Genomic DNA, 13,623 nt, shown 5'->3' with positions numbered 1-13,623 from the left:
CACTGCACGAGAAGTCTGTATAAGCAAAGTGGACAATCCTAGCGGCGTCTCTCCAGGCATTTTAGCGCCATTAACATTAGTTTGTTCCTGAACATGACGTATGAACAGGTGAATGTGCATTCTCTTGCATGAAATTATGATAAAAATAATGTAGATATAAATATCTTATGCCAAATTATTATGGCATGTTACAAAAAATAAAGAAAAAAATCCCAGTACTCGTCTCCAATTTACAAGTCCAAGTGCAGTTAATGCATGAGTCCGAGTCCAAGTCCAAGTCATCAGTGCTCGAGTCTAAATCAAGTCACGAGTCCTTAAAAAAATTAGGGCATGAGTTGGACTCGAGTACTACAAGCTTGGTCTTTTGCAAGCGTAACCATGATAAGTGGATCCTCGGCCTGAGAATGGATTATTTATTTTTCCAAAATGAGCCTCCTTATTTTTCACCTTTGTATGAGTGTGTGGTGTAGTAAACAGTCCTCGTCCCATAAAGTGTGTGATGTCTGTTTCAGGCCTGTTGGATAAGGATACACTACAGAGCTGTAAATGCGTCTCCCAGCACTGGCGGTACCTCACCGAGGAGATTGTAGCAGAGCAGAGTGTGAAAAAGATGGTGGAGGAACAGGCCGTGATTTTGCAGGTGATAGATTTGATGATCTCATCTCATCTCATTATCTGTAGCCGCTTTATCCTGTTCTACAGGGTCACAGGCAAGCTGGATCCTATCCCAGCTGACTATGGGTGAAAGGCGGGGTACACCCTGGACAAGTCGCCAGGTCATCACAGGGCTGACACATAGACACAGACAACCATTCACACTCACATTCACACCTACGCTCAATTTAGAGTCACCAGTTAACCTAACCTGCATGTCTTTGGACTGTGGGGGAAACCGGAGCACCCGGAGGAAACCCACGGGGAGAACATGCAAACTCCGCACAGAAAGGCCCTCGCCGGCCACGGGGCTCGAACCCGGACCTTCTTGCTGTGAGGCGACAGCGCTAACCACTACACCACCGTGCCCCCTATACTTATACTCATTATACTTACAGTATATTACATCTAGTGATCCACCTACATACAATGGTGCTTGAAAGTTTATTCTTTATTGTACTGTGTTTTCTTGATATTGTTTTATTTATTCATTATCTATATATTTACTTTGTTTAATTGATTTATCTAAATTGTTATAATTTGATAAAGGGAGGCCTTTATATAAGCATAAGTTTTTGGCTTCCCTTGCACTGTTATATCTCATTTATATTTCATTGTTATGTATTTATTATTTTTAAATGCGAAATAAATAAATAAAAATGTTTGTGAACCCTTTAGAATTTTCTATATTTCTGCATAAATATGACCTAAAACATCATCAGATTTTCACACAAGTCCTAAAAGTAGATAAAGAGAACCCAGTTAAACAAATGAGACAAAAATATTATACTTGGTCATTTATTTATTGAGGAAAATGATCCAATATTACATATCTGTGAGTGGCAAAAGTATGTGAACCTCTAGGATTAGCAGTTAATTTGGAGGTGAAATTAGGGTCAGGTGTTTTCAATCAATGGGATGACAATCAGGTGTGAGTGGGCACCCTGTTTTATTTAAAGAACAGGGATCTATCAAAGTCTGATCTTCACAGCACGTTTGTGGAAGTGTATCATGGCACGAACAAAGGAGATTTCTGAGGACCTCAGAAAAAGCATTGTTTATGTTCATCAGGCTGGAAAAGGTTACAAAACCATCTCTAAAGAGTTTGGACTCCACCAATCCACAGTCAGGCAGATTGTGAACAAATGGAGGAAATTCAAGACCATTGTTACCCTCTCCAGGAGTGGTCGACCAACAAAGATCACTCCAAGAGCAAGGCGTGTAATAGTCGGTGAGGTCACAAAGGACCCCAGGGTAACTTCTCAGCAACTGAAGGCCTCTCTCACATTGGCTAACGTTAATGCTCATGAGTCCAAAAATGATTTGTTGTTTTAACTTAAAAAAGTTAGTGCAAGGGTTGCCTTAAGGGCTGCCTTAAAATTTTGAGTTCACTGAAATTAATATAGTAAGTTCACAACAATTTAACTTACTATGTGAATTCCAGTGAATTCAAAATTTTAAGGCAGCCCTTGCACTAACTTTTTTAAGTTAAAACAACAAATATTTTTTTTACAGTGTAATGTTCATGAGTCCACCATCAGGAGAACACTGAACAACAATGGTGTGCATGGCAGGGTTGCAAGGAGAAAGCCACTGCTCTCCAAAAAGAACATTGCTGCTCATCTGCAGTTTGCTAAAGATCACGTGGCCAAGCCAGAAGGCTACTGGAAAAATGTTTTGTGGATGGATGAGACCAAAATAGAACTTTTTGGTTTAAATGAGAAGTGTTATGTTTGGAGAAAGGAAAACACTGCATTCCAGCATAAGAACCTTATCCCATCTGTGAACCGTGGTGGTGGTAGTATCATGGTTTGGGCCTGTTTTGCTGCATCTGGGCCAGGACGGCTTGCCATCATTGATGGAACAATTAATTCTGAATTATACCAGTGAATTCTAAAGGAAAATGTCAGGACATCTGTCCATGAACTGAGTCTCAAGAGAAGGTGGGTCATGCACCTTCATGCATGCACCAAATCAAAGTCCTGACCTTAATCCAATGGAAATGTTGTGGAAGGACCTGAAGCGAGCAGTTCATGCGAGGAAACCCACCAGCATCCCAGAGTTGAAGCTGTTCTGTACGGAGGAATGGGCTAAAATTCCTCCAAGCCGGTGTGCAGGACTGATCAACAGTTACCGCAAACGTTTAGTTGCAGTTATTGCTGCACAAGGGGGTCACACCAGATACTGAAAACAAAGGTTCACATACTTTTGCCACTCACAGATATGTAATATTGGATCATTTTCCTTAATAAATAAATGACCAAGTATAATATTTTTGTCTCATTTGTTTAACTGGGTTCTCTTTATCTACTTTTAGGACTTGTGTGAAAATCTGATGATGTTTTAGATCATATTTATGCAGAAATATAAAAAATTCTAAAGGGTTCACAAACTTTCAAGCACCTACCTACCTACACTCTCAGAAAATAAAGTACATCATTGTACCTTCAGGGTGGCATGGCGGTGTAGTGGTTATCATTGTCGCCTCACAGCAAGAAGGTCCAGGTTTGAGCCCCGTGGCCGGCGAGGGCCTTTCTGTGCGGAGTTTGCATGTTCTCCTCGCGTCTGTGTGGGTTTCCTCCAGGTGCTCCGGTTTCCCCCACAGTCCAAAGACATGCAGGTTATTGTTGTCTCTAAATTGACTGTAGGTGTGAATGGTTGTATGTCTCTCTGCATCAGCCCTACAATGATCTGGTGACTTGTCCAGGGTGTACCCCGCCTCTTACCCATAGTCAGCTGGGATAGGATCCAGCTTGCCTATGACCCTGCACAGGATAAGTGGTTACGGACAATGGATGGATTGAACCTTTAGCGGTACAACGGCTTGTCACTGACTCCGAACCCTCTAAGGTACATATTTGTACCCTTTATATACTGATTGGGGACATATATGTACCTTTTTGACCCTAAAAAGGTACACATAGTTACCTTGAAGCCCAATCATGAGCCCCAGAGGGTACATTAGTGTAGCGTGTACCTTGGGAGACAGAAATAGACTCCTACTGTACCCCTGTTTCTGACAGTGTACCTGTATGTCTGTTTATTTACCAGGCACTAATATGATGTGTTCTTTTATAGGGAATCCGTTGTGTAGTAAACCCTGTCTATGCCAGGATCTGTGAGGTCCTAGTGCCCATCGGAATAAAAGAGGCTTACATCCAGCCTAAGAAGAGTTTCCCAAAAAATAAGGTCACTAATATTTTGGAGAATTAGTACTCCCCTAAGTAGCTATATCAGACAATACCTTATTATGGGTATTGTCACAACGTGTGTGTGTGTGTGTGTGTGTGTGGTAATGTGTGTGTATGCACATTCTGACAGGATGCCAGGAGCTTTGAGTCAGTCTATGCAAAGATTAAAACCAAGGTTGTGGAGATGGAGGAAAGGAATATCTACTGTGGAGTCTACAACATTTTCATCATGCTGGACAGGTACAGTGGAGAACTGAGCATTTAATATTTGACTGTGTCGTGAAAATACAGCTTCAACTCTTATCAATTGCTTAGTACCTTAATAGCAAAGATTTATCAACAGTGCATACTAATGCTAGTTATAATGACTACTACTACTACAATAATAATAATAATAATAATAATAATAATAATAATAATAATACTAAGTGTAGCTTTATATAATGTCTGCAAAAAACATAATTATACACAGGAAGAACATATCCTTAAAACTAGACGGCCTTTTGATTTCATAAAATCTGTGACATTTAGTTCTGTCTGAAATGTGGTCATTGTGATATCTGTTTATTTCTGTAATATCTCACAAAATATCAGGCCATTCTGTGGCTGGGAAGTTATTTAATTTGAGGGGATTAAAGCAAATAATGTGCATGAAATCGCTCGCTTCGCACAGTCAAGCAGACAGAGGAAGTCCATGTGCACATGCGCAGGTTTACCTTCTTCTTCTTCTTTTGGGTTTTACAGCAGCTGGCATCCACAGTGTTGCATTACTGCCATCTACAGGTTTCCCTTTGAGTGTGCACTGACAGTTCCATCATTCTGTCGCTAAACGAACAGCTGATCACACCGAGGTGCTCGCTGAGCGCCCATATTTATTAGTTTGGTCCTGCGTTTCCTTTCCTTCGTATATAACATAACATTTTTTCTTCTTGCTTTCCGTTACTGTAGTCGGTCTTTCACGTTTCATTTGCACACTCACGTCCTCCATTTTTCTCTCCTGTTTCAAATTTGTATCCCACAATGCCTTGCGTGAACGGGGAAAGCCCACCACGTGATGCATGACGTAGTATCTTGAATTGGGTCATGGGGAAGCAGGAAAAATTGCGGAAAATTTCAGGCCACGTGGCCCAAAATTCATTAATTGTTCTATTAAAAAAAACAATAAAATTGGAAGTCTGTGATTTCAAATTCAGTAGCTTTCAGTCACTAAACAAAAATAATTGGGTGCCGGGAAAATTCTTTTTATGACTTAAACTTGAAAAATCTGTAAGGCAGTCTACCTTTAAAGTGAAAAAAGTATAAAATTATAAAGGCACCCAACGGGTAGTCTGGCTAACGTGACTTCAAAGCTCTGCGAGCATTTGGTCTGGCAAAGATATTAAGCCCAACCGTTTCCCAAAGGCATGGTTGACCCGCCTCCCTGAAATGCCTCAGTTTGCTACTGGTCGAAGCCAGAAAAGGCTGTGACGAAGCTTAAACCAATCACATCACTCTTTCCTCTGACGTATGTGACGCGACGGAAACTGCTTGAGTAACAGGAAGAAGATAAATACCTCCAGGGCTGCTCTTTGCTCCGTTTTCAATGAGAACTTCCCGTTGAATGCTTTCAATACAGCATCTACCGCTATGTCAAAGGCTTGCCGCTGCTCCATGTTCGTAATGTTTCTAGTGAATAAAGCGCTTCCGGCATAGATTCTGTAAACAATCTATGGCTTCCGGTCGCAGTTCTACTATGTCACTGCCTTGAACACGCCTCTACCCAGGGCCGTTGGAGATGCTCAAAGTTGATTGGCTCCCGATTTTTCGGGAGCTTGGAAGAGCTGGAGATAGCTTGACCTGCCAGACTAAGCTCGCAACAGGCCCTCGTGTTGCGTCACATTTAGGATGGGCGGGCCCAGGCTAACCCAACGGGGTGCATACCTCCGCCAAGCCACATATATGTCCAGATGTTTACTAATCTAGGACATGGATCAACATCACAATCAAATCACTTGAACCTGGGATAATACTAAAGCTGTACACCAAATTTCATCAAAATCCGTTCACTACTTTTTGTGTTACGTTGGGAAAAGACAAAATAAATCCTTGATCCACATACAGTACATATCTGGATTTGCATCAAAATCTAAGCAATTGTTCCTTGGTCACCTTTCCTCCAAATTTCATCAAAATCCATTCATTACTTTTTGAGTTACATTGGAAACAGTCAAACAAACAAACAGAGGCGGAAATATCACCTCCAACAAAGTTGGACAACATGTATTGCTGTGCTACAGTGTTTAATATTTAACAGTTATTCCACGAAATCGAGTCGTACATGAGCTGATAGCTGATGAGGTGCGTCGCACCGGGTTGTCTATTATTCATGTACAATGAGATTGAGTGGAATAACTGTTTTATTCTATACACCTTCACTGGATTTTGACAAACAGAGCATTTTTATTTTTTGCAAATTCGATAAATAAGAACTTTATACAAAATGTCTGACAAAATCATTTCCGCTTAGAATGTAAACAAACCAGCGAAATGACAGGAGCAATTTGTGAAAAATGCGATAATAATAATTCTTGAAAAATTAAAAAGATACGTTCTTCCCATCAAATATTTTCATTCCATATTTTGTTGCTTTTCTTTGTATTTTTGGGGGTTTTCTTCTTCTTTAGGGTTTTTTGGCGGTTGGCAAACCAACTTAAAGGTGCATTACCGCCACAGACTGGGCTGGAGTGTGGAACAGGAGATATGGGGGGGGGGGGTGCACTAACTATATTCTTTTAGCTACTTCTGTTTCTTTTAAATATTTGATAATTTTTGTGGTTTTGTTTTCAAGTACAGTTTTTATTTCATCCTCGGTTGGTTCAGCAACACGCTCCGCCATTTTGTTTTTCTCTACTCACGGTATATGAGCTGATAGCCTAGTAGTAGAGTAACCAATCTGAGTGTGCGGTTGCTCATATCCAGTGAATGTGGATAAAATAATATAATATTAATATAGTATTATTTAACAATGTACTAACTGAATATAAGTTGACTTGAATATACACCATTTTGTTCATATTTTGCCTTTTCACTATATATTTCAATGAAATTTAAGGTGTCTATGGTTTTGCAAATCATTCTGTTTTTATTTACATTTTCCACAATGTTTTTGGGATTAGGGTTTTACATACTGTACATATAATAAAATCACTTTCCATTTCCACAAAAGTGCTCCAAGCGATACATACAAGTGTTTGAATTTCAAATATACTTCCATACCATAATAATTCCAACACAAAACTAATTACAGTGACAGCTATAATAAAAAGGAGTCAGAGGTTCATACATTTGTTGTACTACAGGCTTCAGAAATGATACAACGACGTGTAAGAAATAAATCACTTGGTGGCTTGTTGTAATAGGAAACTCAAAGACACCGTGTCCTAAGATGAAGCAGACTTTGTTTAAACAACCCAAAGTTCATCCCAAAATGTTTTTTTTTCCTTTTATACACAACAATTTTATAATGATTACATTTTTTACTTATTACAGAACATGTTGACAATTTATTAGCTCATCTGTCCATAAGGTCAATGAGCTGTTGCCGTGGCGTGGCATCCGTCGTCCACAATTCAGTTAAATCGTACTGTATCTCCTCTGTCAGTTCTCCACGGATTTCCATTCCGATTGTTTTGTTTGAAAGAACTCATCACTCCGCACAAAACCTGCTCGTTGTTTTGTCAATTTTTTGCTAATGAGTTAGTACTTTGGCCAAGTAATTAGGTCTCTCACTAGAATTGTATCTCCTCTCTCATTTTTCATCCGATTCCAGTTGTGATCGATGTTTTGGGTCAACCTTCCCTTGAGGAACAAAATTTGGTTGGTTGTTGATTTTCTAGTTGTAAACAATTTGCTTCCAACTTTGTTTATTTTCAGGTAATCGTGTCTCCTCCCTCAGTTCTCAATGGATTTCAGTTCTGATTATTTTATTTCAAAGAACTCGACCTTCTGCACAACACTTGGTCATTGTACTGCAAATTTTTTGCTCACAAATTCATAATTAGGTCAACTTAACACATTTCCTTCTGACTAGAATTGTATCTCCGCTCTCATTTCTCATCTGATTCCAGTTCTGATGGATGTTTTGGGTCGATCTTCCCTCGGGGAACAAAATTTAATCCTTTGTTGATGTTCCTGTTGTAAGCAGTTAGTGGTGGAGGTCGGTCCTCTCTCTCTCACATCGTCACATTTCAGTTCTGTTTGATGTTTTGGTCATCAGGGTGGTTTTGATGGCAGGACAGATGAGCAACTACAGCCTTGATGTTCTGGTTTCCTCATCATAAAAGATCCTGAGTCAGTTGTAATTGTATAAATTATAACCTATTAGAATGAGTGTATTAATATACTATGATTTGTAGCTGCATTACTGTGAGAGCTGATGTTATAGGAAATTAATCCACACCTTCTGACCAACCAGAATGGAGAATTCAACAGCGCTGTAGTATAAAGTTCAGTAAAACTACTGAATCTCCTGTGATAATTATGTTTTCAATATTTCGCATATGATCATCTTTTTAGCCATCATCTGTTCACTGTAGTAATAATAATTAGTCAGTCAGTTATTGATCTTCTTGTCCTTCACCACAGAAAAGACGCCAGCAGAGTGGTCCATTATAGCGGAGGCAGGGTGGTGGCACTGGGCTCTAAGGACCGATTTGTGCGTCTACTGGACACAACGCTGTTGAAGGAGGTTCCCCCGGTGATGCACGGCCATGCAGGCAGTGTGAAAGCAGTGCTGGTGTGTGATGAGAGAGAGCTGGTGATCAGTGCCAGCTACGATCTCAGCATCCGGTAAGATTAACTACACTGACACATACCCCTTTTCCACCAAATCAGTTCCAGGGCTGGTTCGGGGCCAGTGCTGGTGCTGGTTCACAACTCGTTCAACTTGCGAGCCAGCTGAGAACCAGTTTGCTTTTCCATAGCTTGTGGTGCTAAGGGGAATCATGTCATTACGTCGCTGTATACGTCAGTTACGTCGCTGTATACGTCATTACGTCGCTGTATACGTCAGTTACGTCGCTACGTTTGCATAAACCTTGGCGCGAATATCGAAGCAAAAACAACGGGGAAGCAGCAGCAGCAACAACAACAACAATAATAATAATGGATGACTTCGTGTTTGTACAGCTGCTGCTTCTTGTCGCTTAAAAATGGCGATCTTTCGCGGTCTTGTTATTGTTGTTGGTCTTAACAACTCTGCCCCCCCGCTGACGTAAGCGGTTCTTTCCTCTGGCCCAGCAGAGAGTTGGTGCTAGCCTGGAACCGGTTTTTCTGGCCCCAGAGCCATTTCTTTGTCAGTGGAAACAGAAAACCCGGTTCCAAACTAAGCACTGGCCCCGAACCAGCCCTGGAACTGCTTTGGTGGAAAAGGGGCAACAGAGGAGCCATTTCACAGCCATATACAGTCTGACAGTTTTAGAGCTGTCCGGCTTAACAGATATTTAAAGCTGAGTTTTGTCTCTGTAGTGAAGGGAGTTGATACGATGCTTTTTAATAGTCTGTGCAAGAGTTAACATCTATATAGTGAACCGTACCTATTAGAGCTGGGACTTGAGTTCAGCCAAAACTTAGCCAGACACCAAAAAAGCAACAGGGCAAAGGGTTCTGTAAGGGATTAGCATCAGGCTGCCAGGTCGCTCCGTTGTGTGTAGCTGTCGATGTTGATTTTAAAAGTAACTCAGTAAATTACACGGGGAAATGAATATTTAAGTCTGAGTGAAAAATACTGGGGCGAGTGTGTGGAACCGACTATAACCAGTCAGTTACTTTAATAATAACTAAAAGTCTCTGTGTGGCTAATAGATGATGCAGAGGAGGTGGAGAGTCGATCTATCGGTCAGCATTTATTCTGGAAAACAATGAATGACCGGGCGATCAACACACGGAGACAGGGGAAAGAATTCTGGCATTTCCCTTTCCAGACATCCCAAGCATGATTAAAAAAAAAAAAAAATACAGACTGTAGGCGACATACTGTTCAGTCAGCTGGCTACATTACACTGTGTGAGATAAAACAGACTATAATAGTCGGGCACTTAATATTTGATCCGATACAAACAGCGAATGTGTGTCAAAACGTTCTTACATTAAAAAAAAAATCATATCTTGGAAAAAATAAAAGATCTACTGTATTAATGAATATTGTCCATGCAGGATTCACATAGCCAGCTTACCCCTTTCCAGACTTCCCAAGCATGATGATGTCCACAGGTGTGTTAGACTAATTAATGCCCCATCAGAAACAATAGAGGAACCATTAACATACAATAGTGGAACCCAACAAATAGTGGAACCCAACAAATTCGCCATCTGTCCATTGCTAGCAATGATGACTGCTTCATTAGGATGCGCAGAAATGCAGATGGGCTGCGAGACCCGTACCAGAGTGACAGATACCCCTTTTCCACCAAATCAGTTCCAGGGCTGGTTCGGGGCCAGTGCTGGTGCTGGTTCTCAACTCGTTCAACTTGCGAGCCAGCTGAGAACCAGCTTGCTTTTCCATCGCTCGTGGTGCTAAGAAAAGACACGTCATTACGTCGCTGTATATGTCAGTTACGTCGTTGTATACGTCATTACGTCGCTGTATACGTCAGTTACGTCGCTACATTTGCATAAACCTTGGCGCGAATATCAAAGCAAAAACAACGCGGAAGAAGCAGCAGCAACAACAACAACAACAATAATAATAATAATGGATGACTTCGCGTTTGTACAGCTGCTGCTTCTTGTCGCTTAAAAATGGCGATCTTTCACGGTCTTGTTATTGTTGTCGGTCTTAACAACTCCGCCCCCCCCCACTGATGTAAGCGGTTCTTTCCTCTGGCCCAGCAGAGAGTTGTTGCTAGCCTGGAACTGGTTTTTCTGGCCCCAGAGCCAGTTCTTTGTCAGTGGAAACAGAAAACCCGGTTCCAAACTAAGCACTGGCCCCGAACCAGCCCTGGAACTGCTTTGGTGGAAAAGGGGCAAGAGTTGCCCGCACCGGCACCATGAATGGCCCAGCCAAGCCACCACGGAATGCCTGGCCTTGTGACCTCTCATATACTATTCTCCTCTCCTAACAAAGCACCTTGCACAGTAAAATATGACAAACAATGTCATGCCCCCATCGTGTTGTCTCTCTGGACCTCCAGACCTGATGTCAAGTGGTACGCAAAAGTCCCACAGACCTGACGGGTATGGAAGTTTCCCCGCAGTGACAACTGACTTGCCGAGTGATGCCATCTGTTGGCCATATGTCATCTGGCGGTGTGCCATTGGCCCTGTTGGGTTCATCTGCCACATTGCATTGAAAAGCGCCCTGCTGCCAGCACCTTATTGGTGATGTACTATTTATATAGCTGGAACCCAGGCAGGTGCTACCACTCCAGGTCAGAGCGGACCTGGGAGCAATGGTGATTAAGGGGTAACTCCACTTTCCCCAATACTCAAGTCCTCCTGGACCCGAGACTCACCACTGGTTGCAGTTTAAAGTCATATCCAGGACTAAACGCAACAACTAACAAATTAACATATTTTACAATAGAGGGATTTGATGAAGTTCACCAAAAAAAGAACCAAAACAAAACTTTATTCATATGAAATTATGACATTGCTATGTGTGCATGGAAGAAGAGTCTGGAGACAGAAATCTTAGTTTCTCGGTCGTTAGCCTGTGTTACTTGCTTTCCGACTCACAGTTAAGCTAGCGTTGGCCTTTGAGAAATCATCTCATTCTCATCTCATTATCTCTAGCCGCTTTATCCTTCTACAGGGTCGCAGGCAAGCTGGAGCCTATCCCAGCTGACTATGGGCGAAAAGCGGGGTACACCCTGGACAAGTTGCCAGGTCATCACAGGGCTGACACATAGACACAGACAACCATTCACACTCACATTCACACCTACGCTCAATTTAGAGTCACCAGTTAACCTAACCTGCATGTCTTTGGACTGTGGGGGAAACCGGAGCACCCGGAGGAAACCCACGCGGACACGGGGAGAACATGCAAACTCCACACAGAAAGGCCCTCGCCGGCCCCGGGGCTCGAGCCCAGGACCTTCTTGCTGTGAGGCGACAGCGCTAACCACTACACCACCGTGCCGCCCCCTTCGAGAAATCAGAGGGATACATTTTTAGTCCCACCCATTATAAATCAAAATCTGATTGGTTAATTCATCTGTCACTTCCTCCATAAACATACACTGCCATGGCCTTCTGTCCTGGCAATGAAGTCCTAACCAATGAGTGAGCCACCTGTGCCACAATTGTGGTGGTCATTGTCAAACACAAAGCTTGCTCGGCAACATGGCCGTGTAAACAAACCCACAGTTATGATGAAGTCATGTGAAAGACCTCCAGAGTGCTAAATTGTAAGATAAGTTTCAGCTATTCTGGTTACTAGCTCATCTGGCCAAGAGGCGATGAGCTCATGCTATCATGTGTTATCCGGTGTCCATCCGGCATCGTTCACATTTCATGAAAATCGCTTCTTCTCTCTCAATTCTTCACTGATTTTTATTCTTTTTGGCAGGAAGGTAGGACTGCATGGGGTGCATATAATTTCTACCCAAATTTGCATAATTGCAAGTAATAATGAAGATATGGAGTAATTAAGCCCTAACGAGCAGTTTCCACACAAATTGCTTCTCCCTCAATTCTTCACCAATTTTGATTCTTTCTGGCATGAAGGTAGGGGTACCAAGGGTGTATATAACTTCTACCCAGATTTGCTTAATTACAATTATTAATGAAGTTATGGACTAATTAAACCTTAATGAGCAGTTCAACAAAAATTGCTTCTTCTCGGTCAATTCCTCTCCATTTTGGATTCTTTCTGGTAAATAGGTCGGGATTCCTAGGGTGGATATCGCTTCTATATATAGCTTGTATATAGTGTTTATAGCTTACAACATTTATTGTGCAAGGTGGCCCACTTTAGATCGTTCTTTCTGAACTAGACGGAGCCGGAGTGAGCTACGCTGTCATTGATGGTCTTGTTTCTATAATCCATAGAAATTAAAAAGTAAAGACTGATTTATTTTCAAAACAAATGTTTTATTTGGAAGATGCTGGAACCTGAAAACCGGTGCATGCGTGATGATATTGTCTGGACACACAGGCACCATCACCTGCCTCGACCTGCATGGAAACCATCTGGTCTCTGGAGCCAGAGACTGCAAAGTCAAAGGTAAAATATATTTAACAAGCCACATCACTTTCCTGTCAGCTCCTGTAACATTTATATTCACACACATTGCTTGGGCTTTGATGCACATGGGGTAGAGCAAATTTGAAACATTGATAATGTGTTGGTGTCAGTGTGGTGCCTGCAGATGGGTCAGTGCTGTGACAGGATGAAGTTCCGTCACCGGAAGCCTGTAGTGTGTGTGAAGACCAACTCGTCTCTGGTGATCAGCGGCTGTGAGGGAGGAACGATCAAGATGTGGGACATGGAGACAGCGACTCTTCTGAAGGTTCACTATCTAAAATTCAAAGCATTAAAATGCTTAGGACGTCATGTTTTATTTTAGTCACATGACAAAAGTTTCCCATCGAAGACCTAATTATCCCCTAATACTGTACGGCACTATACCATTATATTATTATAGTCACTATACTAGTGCATCTCAAACAACTGGAATATTGTGGAAAAAAGTTCTTTTTTTTTTGTAATTTAATTCAAAAAGTTAAACTTTCAAAAAATATTCTATATTCATTACATGTGAAGTGAAATATTTCAAGCCCTTTTGTTATATTTTAA

The 13,623-nt window shown here is 41.6% G+C and overlaps 1 protein-coding gene across 1 annotated transcript in view; it reads left to right on the top strand.

Moving 5' to 3' along the window:
• The window catches only part of fbxw10 (F-box and WD repeat domain containing 10), a gene marked incomplete at its 5' end in the record, with an annotated part of 50,347 nt that overhangs the window by 19,625 nt on the left and 17,099 nt on the right, over positions 1-13,623 (top strand). The window contains 6 exon segments of the mRNA XM_060938885.1: positions 513-640; positions 3,733-3,843; positions 3,976-4,085; positions 8,469-8,672; positions 12,929-13,050; positions 13,182-13,336. Of these exon segments, the coding sequence (XP_060794868.1) occupies positions 513-640; positions 3,733-3,843; positions 3,976-4,085; positions 8,469-8,672; positions 12,929-13,050; positions 13,182-13,336 (830 nt within the window).

Source organism: Neoarius graeffei, chromosome 14, assembly GCF_027579695.1.
Source record: "Neoarius graeffei isolate fNeoGra1 chromosome 14, fNeoGra1.pri, whole genome shotgun sequence".
NCBI lineage: Eukaryota > Metazoa > Chordata > Actinopteri > Siluriformes > Ariidae > Neoarius > Neoarius graeffei.
Note: the sequence above shows the minus strand (reverse complement) of the source record. Positions and strands in the feature narration are given on the sequence as shown.